The sequence below is a fragment of the Phalacrocorax aristotelis genome, chromosome 3, assembly GCF_949628215.1.
Source record: "Phalacrocorax aristotelis chromosome 3, bGulAri2.1, whole genome shotgun sequence".
NCBI lineage: Eukaryota > Metazoa > Chordata > Aves > Suliformes > Phalacrocoracidae > Phalacrocorax > Phalacrocorax aristotelis.
This window is the reverse complement of record NC_134278.1, coordinates 43,065,718-43,088,162: the sequence shown is the minus strand read 5'-3', so window position 1 is coordinate 43,088,162 and position 22,445 is coordinate 43,065,718. Positions and strand designations below refer to the sequence as shown.

The following is a 22,445-nucleotide window of genomic DNA, read 5'->3' as shown; positions in this document are numbered from 1 at the left end:
AATAGTTCATAATTGAAATTATCATGCATGGCTTCAGTCCTTAATTTTCATGGACCCTTGGAGCCTCTAATGAAATGTAAATAAATTTAATTTAAAAACCTACATGAATATACATGTTGTTATAAGAGGCTAGAGACAACGCAATTAAAATAAGAAGTTAACAATCAAATTTTAATTTTTTTAAAGGATTATTTTCTTGACTATGCTGTAGAACTTTTTAATTTATCATATTTTTATCCTTAATGCCACAGGATTGTGCGTTCTATATGTTCTGTTTCTATATTCATTAAATTAAATAAAGGAAAGTGAGTGTGCTAAAGAATATTAGAATGGGAATTATTATAATTAGATGTAAGGTGAGTGGTAAAAGAGAAAGTGAATTTCACCTGCTTGTTGCATGGGATAAGAATCCTATTTTATCTGAAGACTATACAACATTTTACATAGTGAAAGCTTTATATACAGTTCTGAAATAAGGTTGCTCTTTCTTTTTAACTAGAAAAAAGATGTAAACGTTCAAGTATAGAATCAGTACTAGATTGTATACTTGAAAAGATATAAATAAATTTATCTCTACTTTTCATTTTCTGCCCTCTGTCTGATTCTACTCTCCGAATATGTCCAAGTTCCTGTACACCTAAATGTCATTTTGTTTTTAACTGCAGGGAGCTGAGGATCAAGTCCTCTCTTTATCTGTCTTTTGTATGTGCAGTGTTCCACCCTTGAATTATTTCCATTAAATTGGAAGAGAACAAGATCAAGTTCTGCATGGTTCCAATGCTATAGATGTTGTTTAAAGAGCTATGGTTTTACAGGACTTCTGTGCCTCATTCATATAGGCAGTATGTATGTCTGAGAAAAAGTGTGATGTTGGGCCTCCTTTGAAACTGCACGTCAGCAGAAAATCTGCCATCTTTCTTTTTTGATAAACATGAGATAAGCTGATAAAGCAGGTTACTGTTTCAGTCCCTCACATTTTATTACATTATCTCTTAAACATTTTTAAATTAGAGTCAATGACTCTGTAATGCTTGTACATTTTGGGGTTTTTTTAATTTTGAAAGGTGCTTGTTTGTGGGTGATGTTTATTAGGAAGCTGTGTGTATGTGTGCATGCGTGCAAGTGTGCATGTATGTATGTCTCTGTAGCATGAGGTGGAGGAAGAGAGTATCCCTTTTACTTCGTAAGATCTACTTCTTAAATTATCTCACGCTTTCAAAAAATGCCAAGACCAAATATGGAAACTTCATCTCTAAAGAAACAATGTCCTGGAAAGATTTGAACTATTGAAAAAGAGGGGGATTAGTCTCTTAAGAGTTAAGTTATTCTCATCACCAAGTCATGCTGTAATCAGATAGTGCAACAAATTATTTTTTAAGTAGAATTGGAATCAGTTATACCAAATCAGCCTAAAATGTGATTTTGTTTCTAAAACATTATTTTTTTAATATGCATTTCAGAAACATATGAAATAAATATTTAGACTTTTAATTTACAACCCGTCAATCTAAAAATCTACCTTGTTAATTTAATCAGAATTAATTTGTGTAATCGTTATTCCAATCCCATCAACCTCAGTTTTGCACTAACTTGAACAATGCCACCTTTTGCTGTTTGCACTTTAATTCAATTTCCATTCTAAGTTTATGAACAGTAATAGGGTCCTGCTTGAATATTCATTAGCTTTGAATTGTGAGCTGTGAAAAGGTGCTTTCTTTTACCTTAATGAAAGTGGCTCAGCATGGGGTGGATCAGTAATGACATTTGATTTTAGGCATCCAACAAATTTGCTTTTTATTTATTGACACATCTTGTCCAAACAGCTCCTTCACAAGTTAGTGGAGTAATGAAAGAGAGAGTGCTGCAGAGGAGCGTGGAGCTTTCCTGGCAAGAACCAGAACATCCCAATGGAGTCATTACTGAATATGAAATCAAGTATTATGAGAAAGTAAGTGCTAAGATTATCTGTAATGTACAACAGTGTGCTGTTTGCTTCGTGTTGGCTTGCTGTGTTGTGGAACAATGTTAAAGCCATCAGCTATCAACCATCCTGTCTCTTCGAAGTCACAGTGGTTTTGCTCATTTTTAATGACTAACGAATCCCTGCAATTATTATTGCTATCATATGTCCAATATATTGTATTTTGGTATCCTAAAAATGAAATATCCACTTGAAATCTGCCTTTTTTCCGTCTTTCTTTTTTTATTGTTAAGTTGGACTTGGCTATTTTTACCATGATATTTGTCATTTTTCCTGTCTCTTCTACGTTGTATATAGAGCTTGTTTCATTTCCTTCTGTGTCACTGTAATTCCAGTCTTGAGATGATATATCAAATACAACTCTTGACTACATTTGAAATTTCCTTATGCGCTGGGCCACTTCAACTTGATGTCTGAAAACTTCCAAAGCACTTCCTACTGTTTCAGCTGATAAATATTCCTTATTTGTCCTTTAAAAAAGTCCCAATATTGTGAGATTTATTTTTCACTCGTTCTCTCAGCACAATAATGAATTGAGGGCTGCTTTTCAATAGTAGATGAAGTGATGTCTGTTTCTGGTAGAGTGAAATCGCAATCTTATTGATGTCAGTCAGAGTTTTGCCATTCATTTCAGTGTGTCTAGGGCTTCATTCATGATAACTTTGAAGTACTCCAGAATAAAAAAATTCTGACAAGCATATAAGTAGGGCCACATGCAAGCGTGAGCTGGGTGAAAGCAGAGTGGAGGCAGGTTGTGCAGCTACATGTTCATCATGGGACGCAGACTAAGTGTGTCTCCTCCAGATTCCCTGGGAAATTTACCATAGCACATAACATATTCCTAATTTTTATAAAACATTCTGGGAGGAAATAGAAAGAATTAAAATGCAAAGAAATGAAAAAAGGAGTTCCTTTGTGATCACTTCTGAAGGCATTTAATTTCTGCAAACAAGGTAAGAGTACCTCTATATCAAAAGGAGAGTGTCAGCTTACTAGGTAACATAAAATTAGGTAAATTCAGAACAGATTTGATCTAATATCAAGTGTCACATCTAATTTTCAGTGCTGAATTACACAAATATACTTATCAAAAGATCTTTATATGATTTAGGAAGGGAATAAAATGTTTATTTGCTGATGTTAACTCCCAGTTTAAGTTGTTTGCTTTAATGCCTCTTATAACAAAATTTACCAGGTATGTACAGATAGATAAACAGGTTTTTTAAAGGAATTTTACTAATTTCAGCAGGTAATTTTTCTTCCTCAAGCATGTGTGTGTGCACGCTCACACAAATAAATCCATATATTGAAAAGAACCAAACCAACAAGTTTGCATATTTATAAAAGGCAAAACTGTTCTACACACACACACACACAAAAAAAACAAACAAAAAACCAAACAACTTATTTCTTTTTGTATGCATAGTAGTTTCTAATCCATAAAAGGAAATAAATAATTTAAATAGATAGTGGAAAGTGACAGAAAAATGTGGTAGATACTAGACTTTTCATAAAATTATAACTTTTAGAATGTAGCTTTTATTATTTTCCCTATGTATCCATGTTATTTTAAATAAACAGCGGAATTCCATTGCCAATTTCCTATGTTTGCAAACACAATAACTTATTTTGTAATGGAAGGAAACCTACCATTGTTATTACAGTGAAATTAATAAAAGAGAATAAGAAGCTTATCCTATGAATAGTCACTGATAAATGGAACTATATAGTTTTAATTCAGTGAGACAATTTTAGCACAAATACTTAAATGCATACTTTTCTTCCAAAATGATGCAGTTCAGCTTGGAAAGTACTTCATTAGCTTCTTGCTCAGAACGAGATGCAGTTTAAGTTAAAAAAAGATCAGAAATTTCAGCTCCTTTTAGAGCCAAACTAAACCAAACATTTCTGTGGTTCTAAATTATTCTGATAAGTGTTTTTTTCACCTCTCAGTTCCGGCTAGGGCTGGAGTAGAAACTGCCTGAAATCTCCCAAGTAAGCCTGTCCTGTGAGATTGCAGGTTGTTTTTATTTCTTTGTTATTTATTTATTTTGAATGCAAAACTGTTTGCAACACAAATAAGCCTCATTCAGGCATCAAAACCCAAACTCTGAAACAGTTATTGTGGCTTACAGTCCTGAACCTGTTTACAGTTTCCTTATGCTTGTTTCTCATCTCTCAAGCATTCCTGTTCTCTCTCACATACCAACATACATTCCACCATGGTCCTCGCTTACAGATCATTTAAACCCTCTTGGAGAAGACACAAAAAATTGTTTCTAGGCGAGCCGGCAGGCTTGCTCAAATGACAGTCTGGGCAAGACCCAGGAGGAACTATTACTGAATCTCAGAAGAGAAATCATGTATGTTAAATTTAACCCTGTATTTCAGCAAAAGCCTTTGCTGCTTTACTGACTGCGAAGGGGAAGGTTCTCTATCATTTTTAGCTGGTGAAGTGCTACTGAAATGAGTTACAGATTTATTCCTTCCCTCTGTATCTGTCTCATTAGCACTGCCTCGTATGGCTCATGCTTCTCTGGTCATGTGGTGCATTCAGATGGTTGGTTAATTCATCTCTTCTGCCCTTCAAATCAGGGTTGCATCTGCCACCAAAAATCAACAGGGCTGCACATATCTATGCTGAAAGATAATCTGGATCAGTAAATGTGATGAACAAGTAGAGCTTTTTGAATATCGTAATGATCTGTGATACAGCTTTTGTAGTATTTGAAAGTGACTTATTACTCATAGGGTTTGTAATCTTACAGCTTCAGATTTGGGGGGTGTCACAATGAGCTTCTTTCCCTGGGTTCTTCTTGATGCCCTAGAGTCAAAACCTGAGAAAAGACTAAAAGTCAGAGAAAAAAACTAAGTGAAAACTGAGTTAAGGACCTTAGAATTTGGTGCAAAATCCAGCCAGTTATACATTGGCAGTATTGTATTTTTTAAAGATATTGGAAGGTAACAAGGGAAGGTGTTCTGACCACGAAAGAACATGGTTTCCTGTCCTTGAACTGCTTAGACCCCACAGATCCCCCTGGAAAGCTGTGGTCAAGCTATTTTCTCATCAAAATTTCACTAAAGGTAGTCAGAGCCAAAGAAGCAATCATTTTATGCCTGGGTGTTTTATGAGTAACAACATGAGCACCCCATTTGAATTTTATGTTACACTTAGAGCTCCTCATTGCATTGACAGTGTTCTGTAATACTCCACAGAGTACGCTTTATTTTTTACGTTGGGAAAAAAAGCATCCAACAAATTGGAATAAACTACCCACGCTGGCTGTCAGTTGCTGATGTGCAACCATGATAAAATCTGACCTGTAAATGTCATTTAATCTTTTGTCTTATTGTTTCCAGGATCAAAGGGAGAGGACCTACTCAACAGTGAAAACCAAGTCCACTTCAGCTTCTATTAATAACCTAAAGCCAGGAACAGTGTATGTTTTCCAGATTCGTGCTTTTACTGCTGCTGGTTATGGAAATTACAGCCCCAGACTGGATGTTGCCACGCTAGAAGAAGCCACAGGTAAACAATTAGATTTATAAGAAATTAACACTTTTGGTAGAAGTAGTAAGTAAAGGAAGAAAGGAAAGAGCCATAGGCAATATTGTTAAAACTAGAAAGAATGAAGTTCTACATGAAGGTGGATTTTTGTCACTGAACTTTGAAGGATGAGCTTCAATTAGTTGTTTTACCACAGAACTACAAATTACACTCTTCTAATTAGCTGGAGAAGACTTATAACATATCAGGTTCTTCTCCTCTGATGTCCTTCTGACACAAAGAAAATTATTTTTTTCATTCAAATACACATCTCTTTTCCCCCACAAGAACTGAGTTGTGGTGAGCTCAGTAACTCTACTAGATTATTCTGTAACTGGGGAGATGAGGGAAGAGGAGATTTCAGCCCACAGAAGCTTCCCAAGGTAATTTTTCCCTGTTTGATTTCCTGAAAAAAACCTCTTTATAATTTTGTTTATGTGTGTGTCTTGTTTAAACTGTATTTCCATCCTTCGTGTCTTTTGAGTTCATTGGCTAGTTTCAACTTGGTTTAGTAAAGAAACAGAGGACTCAAAGATACTAGGTTTCTTTAAGGCTCATGTCATAAGTTATAACTGTGCTTTTTCTTAACAACCTCTTAAAAACCCTCACAGTGGAAAGTAAGAAGCTGAAGCAGAAACTCTCTCAGTACAGTACACCAGAGAATCTAGCTGTGACATCTCAGCAGAGGGATAGCATTTGGGAGAGCTTGTTCTTTCCTTTATGCTGAACCCAATCTTGTGCCCTTATTCATCTAAAGATCACACAGATACCTTTTTTCCTCACTAATTTAGAAATGTGCATGCATGCTTGGAGAAAATCTTCCAAATTTTCGGTCTTTGGAAAGAAACTTTTGCATCACTGTGACCTGACCTGGCAGCTGTGAGCCCATTCACAGGAACCGCCTGTGTCCCTGGCAGCTTCACTCTCTGTTGTAGACCCAAATTTAGTTACTCTGTTCTGGGTCATTTGCTTCAGGTTGACTTGCTTGACAGCAAATCAGCCAGATTTGGAGCTGAGGATACATAGCGTACAGGTTCAAAGGGTATGGATGCCAACTCTGCTCCCCACACTTTGTGCAGCATACCTAAGGTGCAGGCACACACTATTGCATCTTATAAATTGCGACCAGATGGTGCCTGAACCATTTGCGGGTATTCTTAGAACAGTGGTTAAGCCTTGATTCCACCTTGATTCCACACAGAATATGAAAACTATCAATAATGAATAATAGCACATGTCTAATAGACATAATTGAAATAGTAATTATCATAATAGCAGCAATAAACTGTTATTACTAATATTATTAGCTCTGTGCCTGGTAGCATGCTTTCCATCCATAGAGTTCTGCTTGAGGAAGAGTCAGTAGCAGAATCTCCATTTTGCAGAATGGAAACCTGAGGTACAGCCAGAATTTCTTACTTTGAGTAGATTTCTGGAAAACAAATTTAAAGTCTCTCATAATCTGTGATATGTTTCTGCTAGTTAGCTAATTTATTGTCCATAGTGGTTTAAAATTAGTAGACTAAAATATTTCCCCAACATTTCCTTAATTTCCTGAGTATTTTTCATATATTGAATGTAAGCATACTGGTAGCTACAAAGATTAACAAAGAGAATTTCAGAGTTAAACAGTCTTGACTGGGTTTTGGTTGACATATGGAAGACTAGGCAATCTTAGAATAAATGCACCGCTGACCATGCTCATGCACCCTCTTTCAGACTTAGGTGATGAAAAACAACATATAAAACAGTGACATGTTTAGCCAGTATGCACAGCAGGTTCTTCTCTTATCGCAGGCCAGCTTTGTGTTTTGACGTGCCATGTAAAATGTCCTGTGCTTTCATTAAAGAAAATTCTAAAAGTGGCATACTTTCCTTTATCTTGAGAGGACATTATAGAATATAATTCCCATCAAGGATAAGCATCCACAGTTTTCCATATATGATTTTCAGAAAGAATTGAAATGATGGTAGAAAGTAAATTCCGTTAAATTCCTCTAAAATTGTTTTACACAAAAATATTTGATTCTCATAGTTTATTTATAGTTTTATCAGAACTCGCAGGCTAATCAAATTAGTCTTTCGTTAACATTTCAGAGGAAGAGCTTTATTGGATCTTTGTTAGGAAATATACCTCAGGTGAAGTTCTGTACGGGTGAATAGTACACCGATGTTATGCTACAGTTAAGAGGCATTGGTTTCTCATTATTCCAGTGGATTTCTGAATGCAGCTTTTAAATGTGTCAAAATATTTTAAGAATATATATAGTGAGAGTATATATATGTATATACACGCACACACATATATGTATGGAAGAATATATATAGTGACCATCATGGTCAGCTAGTCATGTTGACTACCCGCATTTCTCTTGGCACTTCAACTGGTTGGCACCTTTTGGTTGGTGCTGTTGATTAAGTAGATTTTTGTATTATGCTCTGGTTTCTGAATTGTAATAGAAACGGCATGACCGTTTTCCAATATTTGTGGAACTACATCCATTATATTAATATCTTATATGTAAAATATGCATATTTTATACTTGTATTTGCACATAGAGTACATATTGGGCATTGCATACATATTTATGTAAAAATTTGAAAATTATGAAGTAAAATGCTTCATAAAGGCAGGATATTTCTATTCTATCCTATGTTTGCCACAGATCGAAGTACTTTAATTACTGTATTTTTTTGTTGGAATCGTTGCTGGTTATTAGACAGAAGTCCCTCAGCAAGAGCCTATAAATCCATAGACTTACTTTTTATTTATATTACCACTTAAGTGGTAATTTTATCTTTTGATTCACTGAAGTATTTAAAAGTTATGTTAAATGACTTGTAGCCAGTGGATCTGAAGATGATCCTGTGCTTTTTGTAATTGAAGGGGTTTACCACTTGTTACAGCTCTTGCTGTTAAAGGACTGAGCACAACCTGGCATGAAGACGACTCTGTTTTCTCCTTTTTCCATAAATCAGTTTAGATCAAGCATGGTTGAAGTAATATGCAGATGTAAAATTTATTCCTAATGTCTGAAATAACATTGCTACAGATTTTTATAAAAGATGTAAAGAATAATGTTTAAGAAAGTGATATCTGGCCTACATGAATCCAATTTGTCATTAAAGATTTCATGGTGGACTTCATCAGGAATTCTCTTCTGCGAATCATATATTTTAGGTTGCTTGCGTGAGGAAATATTGCTGGAGGAGCAGCACAGCTTTTACAGCTGATACTTTTTTTAAAATCCTCCAGGGTATTTGGATACCCATTCCCCAGCCTTCCAACCGTGTACTTAAATGGTGGTTTTAATTCCTTTAAATGAAGCATTGCCTCATTCATTTGCATATGCAAATATCATAACATCAAATTAGGTATCACCTAGCTGATTGCCCAAGTGTCAGATCCCTGTCTTGCTCTGAATCTGAGCACAGCTTAAGCAGAGGTCAGGGCAGACTTCCCTGTCCTGCTGGTGGTTCCCTCCCATCACCATTGTGGCAGCACCAGTGACAGGTAACCATGCCACACACCCCACGAAAGCATCATCAGTACCCTAAAATCATTCCTCTGAGGGCACTCTAGCATCATTATTTGTGCAAAACCACAGTGATCATTCCATAAACTGGCTTCTGATTTACCCTCACACTAACAGATTGAGTTCATCACACAGAAGGGAGAAGCAGCACAGAGTACGTGAACAGAGGCAGATGTCTTAGACTGCTGTCACTGAATTCATACCAGAGCTTTTTGTTCTGTTTTTTTTAAAGCTATAAAAATACATCATAAATTTCATCCTACCTATCTTACTATTTGGCCAGTGTACCATGTCCCCAACGTTTTCCAGAGCCCAAATAACATCCTCGGCTTGCTTCCAGCATGTGCCAGTACCCAAAATCTGTGAAGCAGTTATGCAGAGCAACCCACTCACATATGTCAACCTCTATGCACTCAACTTGGATGCTAGATTAGGTGGCAGGCTGTGATGGGTATTTTTCCAAACTCTGTTAGATGGATGCAGATTCACACCCTGGCCACTGTGACAGGATGCAGCCTCTCCTTGACTTCCCAGTGAGGTTTACACTGAAGTTCAAAGAAAGGAGGGAGCAGTTTGAGGAAATGTTGCATTTTATGTAAATTGGATGTTCCCATGTTTGGGATTGTCTGCTCTGATGGCCTGGTGATGTTACAGGAACTGAGTTGTATTACTCATGCCCCTACACTCCTGGACAAGATAGTGACCACTGATTTCCTAGAAGTTCCACTAGTGTGATATATGCAGGCCTGTGGTAGCATCCTACTGACCTGGGTATCTCAGAAAGATATAGCTACTCAAAAATAAGCATTTGTTCTTTTCAATTAAAGACTGGTATGAATAATGAGACCTTTCTTACCTGCATTAGGTAGAACATAGAAAAAAATAAAAACTTTCTTTAGGAAATGAAATGGGGAGGGGGGGAAGAAAATTTCCCCTCAATGCATATTATTTATATCTGTGTAAAATAACAAGGGATTTGTTATTGGAGGGTGGGGAAGGGGAAGCAGCTGGTACAGGCCAGTGTCAATGACAAATAAATCATGTTGATTGGCTCCCTTCTCCCAAGACAGAGCAAAGAAAAGACTGGTTGGTTTGTTTCTATGGGAACCTCTGAAGTCTGCAACAGGAACCTGATTCTATGGAATTCATAAAATCCTCATGTAGACATTCCTGTTCAGTTACCACTACCAGCAGTTAACCATATTAACATTCCACGTACAATTTAGTAAATAAGCTATCAGTTGGGTTTCCCTTTTTTCCCTCTTTTTTCTCTCTGCTGCTTCCAGATGACTCATACTTCCACAGTCCCTCGTGCAGCATCACTGCCTGATGTCTCCTCCTTTATTCTCAGTCTCTTGGGCTAGATCCTCACTGTTACAAGCCAGCACACCTCCACAGAGTTCATTAGAGCTGTACTCATTTAATGCAACTGAGTACATGTCACCTTCATTAAATGTCAGGCAACCAATGTATTTAACAAACCTTGAGGTTTCTCAGGCTAAGTATTTACATCCTCAGTTTACATTAATGTGACATGCATACATTTGCATATATTAATAGCATTGGCATATCTGAATAAAAAGAGTGATAATGTGTGGATATTTTAACATGTAAATTCTCTGAAGCATGGAGAATCCCATTTTGTATATTTGGAAGCTCCTTTTCCTTGTTAACAGAAACAAATGATAAATAATAATAGCTTTACAATGATTAATTTCAATAAGAGAGAAATATGCTAACTAGGAAATATGTGTTATTAGATAGTGTTTCATCTCGAACACTCTTCTTATAGTTAAGACGCTATTTCCTTGGATACCATCAAAGTCATATCAACCATATCAACCTGGCTTATATCAGAAAAAGTGAGGCCAGCAGGAGTAGGGAAGTGATGGTCCCCCTGTGCTCGGCACTGGTGAGGCCGCACCTTGGATACTGTGTTCAGTTTTTGGACCCTCGGTACAAGAGAGACATTTTGTTGCTGGAGCATGTCCAGAGAAGGGCAACGAAGCTGGTGGAGAGCAAGTCTTCTGAGGAGTGGCTGAGGGAGCTGGGGTTGTTTAGTCTGGAGAAGCGGAGGCTGAGGGGAGACCTTATCGCTCTCTACAGCTACCTGAAAGGAGGCTGTAGCAAGGTGGGTGTTGGTCTCTTCTCCCATGAAACAAGAGATAAGACAAGAGGAAATGGCCTCAAGTTGCTTCAGGGGAGGTTTAGATTGGATATTAGGAATAATTTCTTTACTGAAAGAGTGGTCAGGCACTGGAACAGGCTGCTCAGGGAGGTGGTAGAGTCACCATCCCTGGAGGTATTTAAAAGACATGTAGATGTGGCGCTTCAGGGCATGGTTTAGGAGACACCATAGCGTTAGGCTGATGGTTGGACTTGATGATCCTAGAGGTCCTTTCCAACCTTAATGATTCTATGATTCTTTAACCAGTTTTAGCGGGGAGGCTAGGAGCACAGCTCTTCAGGGATTACTCTCCTGTCCCCCCTTACAAGGATAGCCAGGTCTTCCCTTTTAGGAAGGACTCAACCACTGAGCAACACAGATGGCAGTGCTGGCTTTTGGCTAATGGCTGGTACCAATATGACCAAGTCAGTTTCAGCACAGATCCTTTCTATTCCCTGTAGACAATTATTAACTCATCCAGCATTTGGGTGAATTTCCAGTGGAGGCTCTTCTTTAAACTGACTTTATCAATTTAATAGTTTCAGGCAACTGAAAATATAAACTAGTCTGCAATTCATGACAGTTGACTTCATTTTTTTTGCCGTTCCTTTGTAGGGAATAATTTTAAACTAATCTTTGCTCTGTGCTTTGTTTGTAGCCACGGCTGTTTCCAGTGAACAGAATCCTGTTATTATCATAGCTGTGGTTGCTGTGGCTGGAACCATCATTCTGGTCTTCATGGTGTTTGGATTCATCATTGGGCGAAGGTACTGCACCTTGCACAGACATAAGCACATCTGACCCCACTTTTGTGAACTCCTGAGACAGAGTCTAATCTGGGATGGTAATTTGCAAAACTGAAACAGAAGTAATTTTTATCAAGGACAATTTTCATTTAAATCCTGCTATCAATTATACAGTTTGTCCTCTTACTTTGGCAAGATACACTTAAAGCAAGGTGTTCTTTTTGTCCTATGTAAATGTGCTGTAAAAGGAACCCCCAGCAGGTTCTTTACCTGTACTCCTCAAAGCCCCTCTTTCTATTTAGTTTTCTCACGTGGAGAAGTCTGACACTTTATCTGATCAGCCTTTAAATTACTTCACATTCAAGAAAAAGAGGCACAGCAGTAGAATACCCTCATGTAAAACTGTGTTCTACTTTCAAGTTCTTTAATCCTCTGTTTTATCTGTAGAAGCTTTTCACCAGAACTTGAATTTTCTCTTTAGGACCTGTCCCAACTGGTATTTGATACAAAAGCCTTTTGATTGCAACTGTTCATGATTTATTTAAAACTGCTGTCAGGAGAATTATAGCTGAAACTTTCAAAGGGCCTACAGGAGTTTAGGTGCTCAGTGCCTGAAAATCCCAGCCTGCAGAACTGATGTTGTCAGGAATTTAGATGTGAGGAAGTAAATAATTATTTACCAGTAAAACTGGTGTCTTTCTTTTCAGGCATTGTGGCTATAGCAAAGCGGATCAAGAAGGGGATGAAGAACTTTACTTTCATTGTAAGTGTTTTGCTTTTTTTTTCCCCATTTCAAAAAGTCCCAACTGCAATAGCGTAGACAATACTAAACGAACACTCCATGAAAGACAAAGCCGTAACAAATTCAAAAATGCTGTGTAAATATCAAATGGGAAGTTAACACTGTAAATATGTGACCGACACAAAAAGAATGCAGATTAAAGTCAACGTTGCTCACACAGATGATTTTATTTCTATACATGTTTATGATATAGTGTTGTTTTCATTCTGAATTATTTTTCTTTTGGTTGCTTTGAATACATGTTTCACACCGTGCTAATGATCTCTCTGAGGTGCAGTATTTAAGACCTTTGGCTGACTGTATGATCTTTACCTCAGGCAAACTTCAGATTTTAGAAAGTGTGAGTGACTACATCACTCTAACAATGAAGCTGTTCTGCTCAAAAGCTGTTTTCTGCTACTATGAATACTGTAGCATCAATATTTACAATACATAATGTCCTTAAAGATAGAATATTTAATATGAAAAGAAAGGTCAGCTAGTTCTTTACTCTTCTCTGTTCTAGAATCACTTGCCTAGCCAAGAGTAGCACCTAATACCTCTTTTGTTAAAATCACAACTACCATCTGAACCTATGCTAGAACTCTGGGAAAATTCAATAAAATACATCTTTCTTGGGTTAATGGCAATTGAAAATTTAAGGGGAGGGAAAAGGCTTATGAAAGAATAGTTTCAGTTTTATCAAATGTTTTTTAAAAAACTTTCTTATTTTAGCCCTTTCTCATTTCAGTTACAACATCATTTTGACATGACAAATAAAAAATGTTTTAATTTCTTTTAGAATCAGTTATTAACTCAGGAAGTATGGTAAAACTCAGCAGCAAATTGATTTTGAGCATCCAAAATTGCAAAATCGCTTAATTGAATTAAACTGAATATAAGTTCTGACACAAAACAATGCCTGGGTTTCCAGTTATCTCCCATATCTGATAACTCTCATATCAATAGAACTTGCCATTTAGTTATACTATGCTTTACATAGCCTTTGCTGTCTACCAATAATTGCAGCTGTAGCTTAAATCCATCAGGTTTGGTTGGTTTTTTTTTATGAAAGCAATATGGTTTATCTCATTCTGAATTTGTTAAAATCATAAGCTGTTATCAGAATGTAATGTCACGTGGACAATGCCACTAGTCACAAATCTGTAGCATCTTCTCAATGCACACCTCTTAAGTTCTAGCCAAAGCTCCACGCAAAATCAGATCAAGGTTTCTGTTTCACCTTTCTGCCCTGAAAAAAATCAGATTAGATGGTATTTGTTCATGCTTCCTGAGTTTGTGTGTGTTGACACCTAAACAATTTCATTTAAATGCAATGAGTATTAAACTAAATAGTGACATCATTGAGGCTTTGGCCAATTGATTCATAATCTGTTCAGGAAAGGTGGAAAATAATAATGGCATAAGAATTATTTATCATGTAGTTTGCAGTGCAGATGATTTTAAAGAATTAATCAAAAATCTGATGTTACTTAAATGTTACTATTCTGGGAGTGATGGATTTGAAATTTGCCTCTCATAGATGCATTGTAAGCTTTTCACGTTGTCAGAAGAGCTACTGCTTTCCCTTTTGAAATTCCCATTATGTCCTTGAAGGAAAAGACCAACTATATATTCTTGTATTTCAGTATATAAACAAAAGGAATATGCTAGCTAAATAATTCCTTTCCTTGTCTCCATTATCTGTGACTTTTTTTTTTCAGTGAAAGTGTAAATGAATTAATATGAAATCTTCTACTCAATGATTAATAATTGATCCAGGAATGTTAAGACTTTATAAGCGCTCATTTCCCTCATTTTACTTTCAAGAAATCTGGTTATCCTGCAAATCAGTCAGAACAGTTAACTTACACAGTCTTTTTAAGATCATAGCACCAAATATAAGTCACTGTTTGCCAAGCTAGTTTTTCACTGTCTGTTGATTGAAGGTTTAATTTAATTTTATTCAGTAACCATGTACAGAATGAGAAGGAACCCAGTGCTTTGGTCACAGAGCTGTGAACACCAGTTTAGTGTCCTTTTGCTCCATAATATCTAGACAACCTTCTTATGTGCCGAGGTACCAGATGAGATTTTTGAAAAACGTAACGACTTACAACAAGCATGTAACACAAAAACTTACAAGTAACCATTTTTTAAAGCAGGCTTTAAAGCACTGTATTCAATAGAGTATCATATATTTCATTTCAGTTCCCCTCAACTCTCTGTGACCTCAAGTGCTACACTTAAAGATACAAGCACAATGGAGGAGTTTAGTCAAGCAATTCAGATTTATATTTGGTTTCCTCCTACCATTTTCTTCTAACAATGTCTTCAAATCCAGGCCAGCACTAATTCATGTTGGTATGCCAGGATAGCCTTGGCCTGTCAAAATGTTTTATGACAGCTTGAATAAAGAACCATCAGAGGCCCATTTGAGATTCGCAAGGTTACCTCCAATCCAGGCCCCTTATTACAAATATAAGAGGATGGCTCCTTCTCCATCTTCCTGCCTGAAAGCACTATCATAGGAGGTTAACCTATTGCTTTCTTCTGATTTCCCTGGTCCTTTTTGGGGTTAAGAAATAAATATTTATCTTTTTAAAGATTTATAGTATTATCAATAAAATTGGAAGAACATCTATTTAAATACATAATATGGCAGATGATACCATCTGGGCAAATCTTCAAATAATTTGTCTGGAAGTAAATTCATTACGTTCCACAAACAATTTCTCTAGCTTTTTCCTTTTTATGAGGGTTCGGTGTTTTTTTGGTCAGTAATACCATCTGAAACATAAATACACATGATTACTAATCTATTTTTCAATATATTCTCAAATTTAAAATATTTTATGTTCAATTAAAATATTACAAAGCAACCATAAATTATTTATGTTTTGTATTGACAGTTGATCCTATTCTTGTATATCAGTATACCAATTAGCAGAGGAACAGTCTTGCATTTTCATATTGAGTTTTAATTCGCTGATTTAATTAAAGCTCAGGACTGTAGTCCTTGTAAGCCAAATTTATTTCATAAAAATTGCTTGGTTAATAGATTTCCAGGGTTGCTCTGCTTTCACCAGAAGGGCAAATAATAATTTTCCTGAATCAGCAGCACTAAGAGAAAAATCCACATACTGGCCAGAGTGCTACGCTGCCTGGGTTGCTCTAAGTGCAGGGAACAGAAACCAAGTTGCTGCATATTATTCAGTTAGGTGCTTGAGAAAGGGAATAATTGTGTCACAGAGCACACTTTCCCTTCCTGTGCCTTTACCAGTTGACTACAAGTGTTTCTCATATTCATATTCTAGTGCAAGGAGCATACCCAAGGATATGAATTATAAGTGCTGTGAATAGTTCAGCTTGGCTATTGCCACAGTCTGTAAATAATATTATATTCAATAGTTTAAGCAAATTGAAGTAGGTGGAGGAGCCTTTCAGATCCCACTAGAAGACAGAGATAACATAAAGAAACACTGTTTACACAACCTGGGAAAAGAGGATAAGCTGTCCTTACATGTAAAAGAGTCACCTCTTCTGCTGCTCTTACACCCCTTCCCCTGCTTTATTTTTGTTCCCACTCAACCCTTCCATTTTATTCCATTGAGCACTATCTAATATTTATTATTTCTTTCACTTCAAGGTGGAGATGCAGATATTAATGCTAGTCATTTTTAGAGATGGGATTGTGTGCTTGTGTCAGCATGCTTGCAGATGATGTCTAAAACTAAGGTTGCCTCTCAGAAAGGCTCTGACTCGGGTAGTGTGGAAACAGGTTCACTCTTCCAAGAAGCACTCTGCATAATGAAATTCCTGGGCTGACTGCACAATAAGTGCCTTTGCTTCATCACAGTCATGCTTTCTTACATCATTACAGTTAAATTTCCAGGCACCAAAACCTACATTGACCCTGAAACCTACGAGGACCCAAATAGAGCTGTCCATCAATTCGCCAAGGAGCTAGATGCCTCTTGTATTAAAATTGAGCGTGTGATTGGTGCAGGTAAGGCTGCCGTGGCTTCCTGATTCAACTGTTCCATTTAGCCAGGATCGAAACTCATACATCATAATGACAGGCAAATAATTATACCTCAAGTATAGAAGAACTTTTTGCATTGCCAGAGTGGTTAAACGCAATGAAGCTGCACTCACTTCTAAAATGTGAAAACAAACAGGGGGGAAAAAACCCAACAAAAACCAAATAAGTAAGTGAAGAGTCTTGCTTGACGTTGAAAGCTTGTGGGTTTCTAGTTCTGTATCTGCCGTTAAAAATGTAATTGGGAGGAGGGGGCAGTTTTCCTGCCTGTTATTTACTGTCAGAGTAAAGGCGTTAGGCATGAGTGCAAATTCTACTTGCTTTCCTTTTGCAAGAGGGATTTTTCACCCCTGAATTTTTGTTCTTCTGAGTAAGAAAAACTGGCTGCAGCACAAAATCTTAAATAGAGACTAGGAAGGTCTTGTTTCTATATAACAAAGTCTTCCCTAAGGCTGTTTTTTGTTCTACCATTTTTTCTTTTTGATATTTTATGAATACAAAAAGTTATTGTTTAAATTCTCATGACTGATTGTAATTGCACCAGCATTACATTGCTTTTCTTCCTCTTGAACTGTCTACCACCTACTTAAGCCATGGTGTTCATGCTCTAAAAAGGCAGTTTCATTTGTTTGCATTAATAAGATATGTGACATTTTTATTGCACTACTCCATGTAGTGAAATTAAGTTTCCGTGGGTAAGAAAAATATCAAATACTTTGGATTCCTGGAGGAAATGTTCTTTTGCTTTCCTGTTGTTTTATAAAAGTATTAGTAGAATACTTTTAAAATCACCCTGTAGTTTGGCATGTACTGTAAATTACATACAGTGGTGTTATTTAAAAACAGAGAAGTAATATCTATAAAATAAGATGGTTTACCTGTAAAAAATATCTTTACACTTAGAATTCACAATACCTCTTTAAAGTAATCTCACTCATGTTGAGTCACGTCTTAATCAAGGAGTAGTACTGTTGAAATTAACAACACTGCTGAGCAAGTTATTCCTTCAGATGAGTAAGAGAATAAGAATCCAGTCCTTGCTAACTAGTAATTTTTGTGATGCGAGAATGGCAGCATCTCTTCTAATAAATACACAAAATAGAAGATTTAAATTCAAGATTATAATAGAAAAATTATTTTGCTTTACCATTTGCATTAAGTTAAAAAACTATCAGCATAGCAACAGTTCAGAGCGCAAAGATATATTCAGTTGGACTTTGCCAATACTTTCTGAGCAAAATGCTGAAAATGCTTCAGTTGCAAAGAGTATACAGCTTAAAACATATTTTCACTGTTATAACAGAGTACTTCCAGAATGTTAATTTTGTTGACTGCAGATGAATTTATTCTTGATTGTAATGAGTATAACTGATAGCAAAAAACCTAATGTGAGTTGGTAGTCATTCTGAAGAAAGTTAATTAGAAGTGCTATGGTGAAAGCATATTGGGGGGGGTTAACTATGGTTTTAACCTGTTGATGTAGATAGCAAATAGGAGTGAAATGAAATGCAGTCTAGGAACAACAGAATGTTAAAGACCCAAAGAAGCAGCTGAAACTTATACATCAAAGAAGAATATAGAATTTCTACTAGTGGCAGCACCAGAAAAGCCACTTAGCAGTCTCAATATGCATCAGCAATGCTGGCCACATCAGCTATTGAGTGGTGCCATGTCTCTCTCAGACAAACAGGGTGCAAGTATGCGTGTGCTCAATTTGCATGAGGGATATGTGCTTTCCTTGCCAACATTTTCATTACCATCCTGCTGTGGCCACCTGTCAGATACAGAATATAGTGTCCACTATGTTGAGTCCTTGTTTGTACCACACATCCTTTGTTTTAGCCTCTTCCTTGTTGACATGCTGAGCTAGTGGCTGTGCAGCTGTGCAGTATGCCCACTCTTGTCATATTTTCTGGATCCTTTTTTGGGCATTATTTCAGCTGAATATACTATTTTCTTGGGAATGAAAGCAGTTCATTGGCTAGCATCCTGGCCTGAAATGCACAAGATAAAAGTTCAAGTTTCTGGTTTGGCTGAGTGTGAGTGATCTGTTTTTGGAAATCAATCAAAATCAGATCACAGAGAGCTGGAAAGGAGCTAAGCCTTAGTGTCTCCCATGCCAAGTATCTCAGCTACCTGGCTCTGAAGTATCAAATGCACAGACATACACACACACTTATACTCATGTCTTGTTTTTGGCATGGAACAAAAACAATTTTGGAAGGTACTGCCAGAGAAAATTGTTATCATTTACAAAGTTCTTATAGCTAGGAGCTGTGAGTGAGGTCAGTGGTGAATTCATTAATAGTCATCCATATTGCTAATGAAGTGCAGGAGGGAGGCTAAGGAACCAAGATAAGGGCATGAGCAGCTAGTTGTTATGTATATAACAGCTATGCCTCATGGTATTCCTAGCTATGAGATGGATATTCAGACCACAGCTACAGTGCCCAAGGGTAGTTGAGGCTGATACCTCACCAGTGCAGGCAGGAACAGTTGTACTCTCGCCAATTAGGTCAGGTACAGCACAGTGTTAACAGGTATATTATGTTATATACATGGGTAAATGGAGTTGATTGGAATTAACCTTAATTCAGCTAGGATAGAACGGGAGGGAAAGAAATTCGATTCTGTATGCAGTTGTCTCCTGTGAGAGTTGTAAAACCAGCCATGCTGAGTGGAGATTTATCCAAACAAGGCGGTAGGAAATTGCAGAATGGTAGAGGTTAGAAGGGACCTCTGGAGATCATCTCGTCCAACCCCCCTGCTTGAGCAGGTACACCTAGAGCAGGGGGCATAGGACCACGTCCAAGCGGGTTTTGAATGTCTCCAGAGAAGGAGACTTCAAAACCTCTCTAGGCAGCCTGTGCCACTGCTCTGTCACCCTCACAGGAAAGATTTTTCTCGTGTTTAGCCAGAACTTCCTGTGTTTCAATTTGTGCCCATTGCCCCTTCTTCTGTCGTTGGAGACCACTGAGAGTCTGGCCCCATCCTCTTCACATCCACCCTTCAGATATTTATATGTATTAACAAGGTCCCCCCTCAGTCTTCTCTTCTCCAGGCTGAACAAACCCAAGTCTCTCAGCCTTTCCTCATAAGGAACCTGCTCGTGAACCCTGATCATCTTGGTAGCTCTCCACTGGACTTACTCAAGCAATTCCCTCTTCTTCTTGAACTGGGGAGCCCAGAGCTGGATGCAGTACTCCAGATGTGGCCTCACTAGGGCAGAGTAGAGGGGGGGATAACCTTCCTTGACCTGCTGGCCACACTCCTTTTAATGTGTCCCAGGATACTGTTGGCCTTCTTGGCCACAAGGGCACATCACTAGCTCATGGTCAACATGCTGTCCACCAGCACTTCCAGCTCTCAGCAGGGCTGCTTTTCAGCAGGTCAACCCCCAACATGTACTGGTGCATGGGGTTGTTCCTCCCCAGGTGCAGGACCCTACACTTGCTCGTGTTGAATTTCATTAGGCTCCCCCCAGCCCAGCTCTCCAGCCTGAATCCCAATACTAAGGCTGGCCAAATACTAAGGTTTGGCCAAAGTTCTGCCCTTCTGGCTGGAGAACTGTGAAGCTGAAGCCCAGGCACTGTCTTTCTCCTTCTCTAAGCTCTGTTCTTGGTGGTGACAGGAGAATAGTAGTGTTGGAATGGTGATGGTGCCCCAAACAAGATTTCTCAGATCTCATCTGTTAAGACACTACAACTCCTACCTCTTCAGGCATGCAGCCCTATTTCCAGGGATACCCCTATCTCCACTGCCAGCCAGACACCTTGCCAGTGTGTATGTGAACTTAAGTCCTGATCCCACCAGTTTTCTCAGGACCTTAGCCTATGTCCCAAAGGGATTTTCTTATCAAACTCTCCATGTCAGTCTTTCCTAACTCAGCCAGCACTGTGCCCAGGTAGCCCAGAAGGCCAACAGCATCTTGGCTTATATCAGAAATAGCGTGGCCAGCAGGGTAAGGGAAGTGATTGTCCTCCTGTACTCAGCACTGGTGAGGCTGCACCTCGAATACCATGCTCAGTTTTGGGCCCCTCACTACAGGAAGGGCACTGAGGTGCTGGAGCGTGTCCAGAGAAGGGCAACGAAGCTGGTGAAGGGTCTGGAGAGCAGGTCTTTTGAGGCGTGGCTGGGGGAGCTGGGGTTGTTTAGCCTGGAGAAAAGGAGGCTCAGGGAAGCCCTTACAGCACTCTACAACTACCTGAAAGGAAGCTGTAGTCTTTTCCAACCTAAACGATTCTTTGAGTCTATGAATCATATTTTTCAGCACTCACCTTAAAACATGTCTTGGATGTAGGTGTGTCTGTATAATTGCATATACTGAATAGCTTAAAGTTAAGGCACTCCACAGGTATGCAGAAGATAAATTTCAGACTTGATTTGATTTGGAGGAGGGACTTGGATCTATATCTCCCATACACCAGATAAATTTGCAAAGTACCAGATTATTAAATATTTTTGAGATTAGTCTTTCTCTTTTTAAAGAGGTGTTCCTCTTTATTCAATATAAGATATGTTACTACCCTTTTTCTTCTATATATCCCAAGAGATTTTTCTGCTGGCTAGAGAATAGGGAGTCTCTCCTCTCTCTGCTGACATGGCTGTGAGGCAAGGGACAAGCCTTTCACAACCTCAGTAATAGTGAGGTAGACGTTTTGCCATTCAGCTCCACTTCTCACATGTTTCCATCCTCTTTCCTGACCAAGGCAGTCCAATTACTTCTCTCCCAGATTATGGTTGTTGAGGCTTTTTCTTTGGTATTCTTGCTGCTTTGCTGTTTGGCCATTTCTTTTCACATGCTTCTTCAAGTTCCAGTTGTCTGTTAGTTTAGAAGCCTTTTACAAACTTCCAGCATTTGCTCGTGTTTGTTTAATGTAACAAAATTATTATAAGTCACACCTTTAATTTCATAATCGGCAAAGTAAATTATCCTGCATGAAGGTAATAATGTAGTGCTTCATTTAACACCATAACGATGTTAAATTAAAAGCAGCTCTGAACGAGCTGCCTTTTGAAAGAAAAAACCCATCGGATCTAAGGATAGCAAGGAAACCATGTAGAACAGAATGACATTTTCACTTAGAAATGGCATTACTATTTCTGAAACAGTATTTTCTTATGAAAGCTACTTCATATTTATTTCCTATTTTTGAAAAAAAATATAACAAATTACTAACAAGTCTTTTCAAATATTCAGATAACAGTCCTGTGGATTGGCTTTACGTGAAGTGTTTACTCCATAAGGTACTTAGTCAGCAATTCATTTAAAGCACAGGCCCATCTTTGTGTTCCTAAGTAATCCATTTCAAATATGAACACTCACATGTTAGATTTAAACACACACTTAAGCAGCTAGTTGAATCAAGGCCTAAAAAGAATATTAATATTATAGTTGGAGTAATTCAGTGTTGATCTACTTCATTTTAGGAGAGTTTGGTGAAGTGTGCAGTGGGCGTCTAAAGCTTCCTGGCAAGAGAGATGTTGCAGTAGCCATAAAAACTCTGAAAGTTGGCTACACTGAAAAGCAAAGGAGAGACTTCCTCTGTGAAGCAAGCATCATGGGACAGTTTGACCACCCCAACGTTGTTCACTTAGAAGGGGTTGTGACCAGAGGTAAGCAGCGGCTCAATCTGTCAGTCAAA

General features: G+C 37.8%; 1 protein-coding gene across 4 annotated transcripts in view; it reads left to right on the top strand.

The window, feature by feature from the left end:
- Positions 1–22,445, top strand: part of EPHA7 (EPH receptor A7) — a 170,773-nt gene that overhangs the window by 126,662 nt on the left and 21,666 nt on the right. For 3 of the 4 annotated variants that reach the window (XM_075087303.1, XM_075087299.1, XM_075087301.1), the window contains exons 6-11: positions 1,824–1,948; positions 5,342–5,510; positions 11,890–11,998; positions 12,685–12,740; positions 16,642–16,767; positions 22,231–22,416. In XM_075087303.1, coding sequence (XP_074943404.1) covers positions 1,824–1,948; positions 5,342–5,510; positions 11,890–11,998; positions 12,685–12,740; positions 16,642–16,767; positions 22,231–22,416 — 771 coding nt within the window. The remainder of the gene's footprint in view (positions 1–1,823; positions 1,949–5,341; positions 5,511–11,889; positions 11,999–12,684; positions 12,741–16,641; positions 16,768–22,230; positions 22,417–22,445) is intronic. The other variant, XM_075087300.1, reaches the window with a different exon arrangement.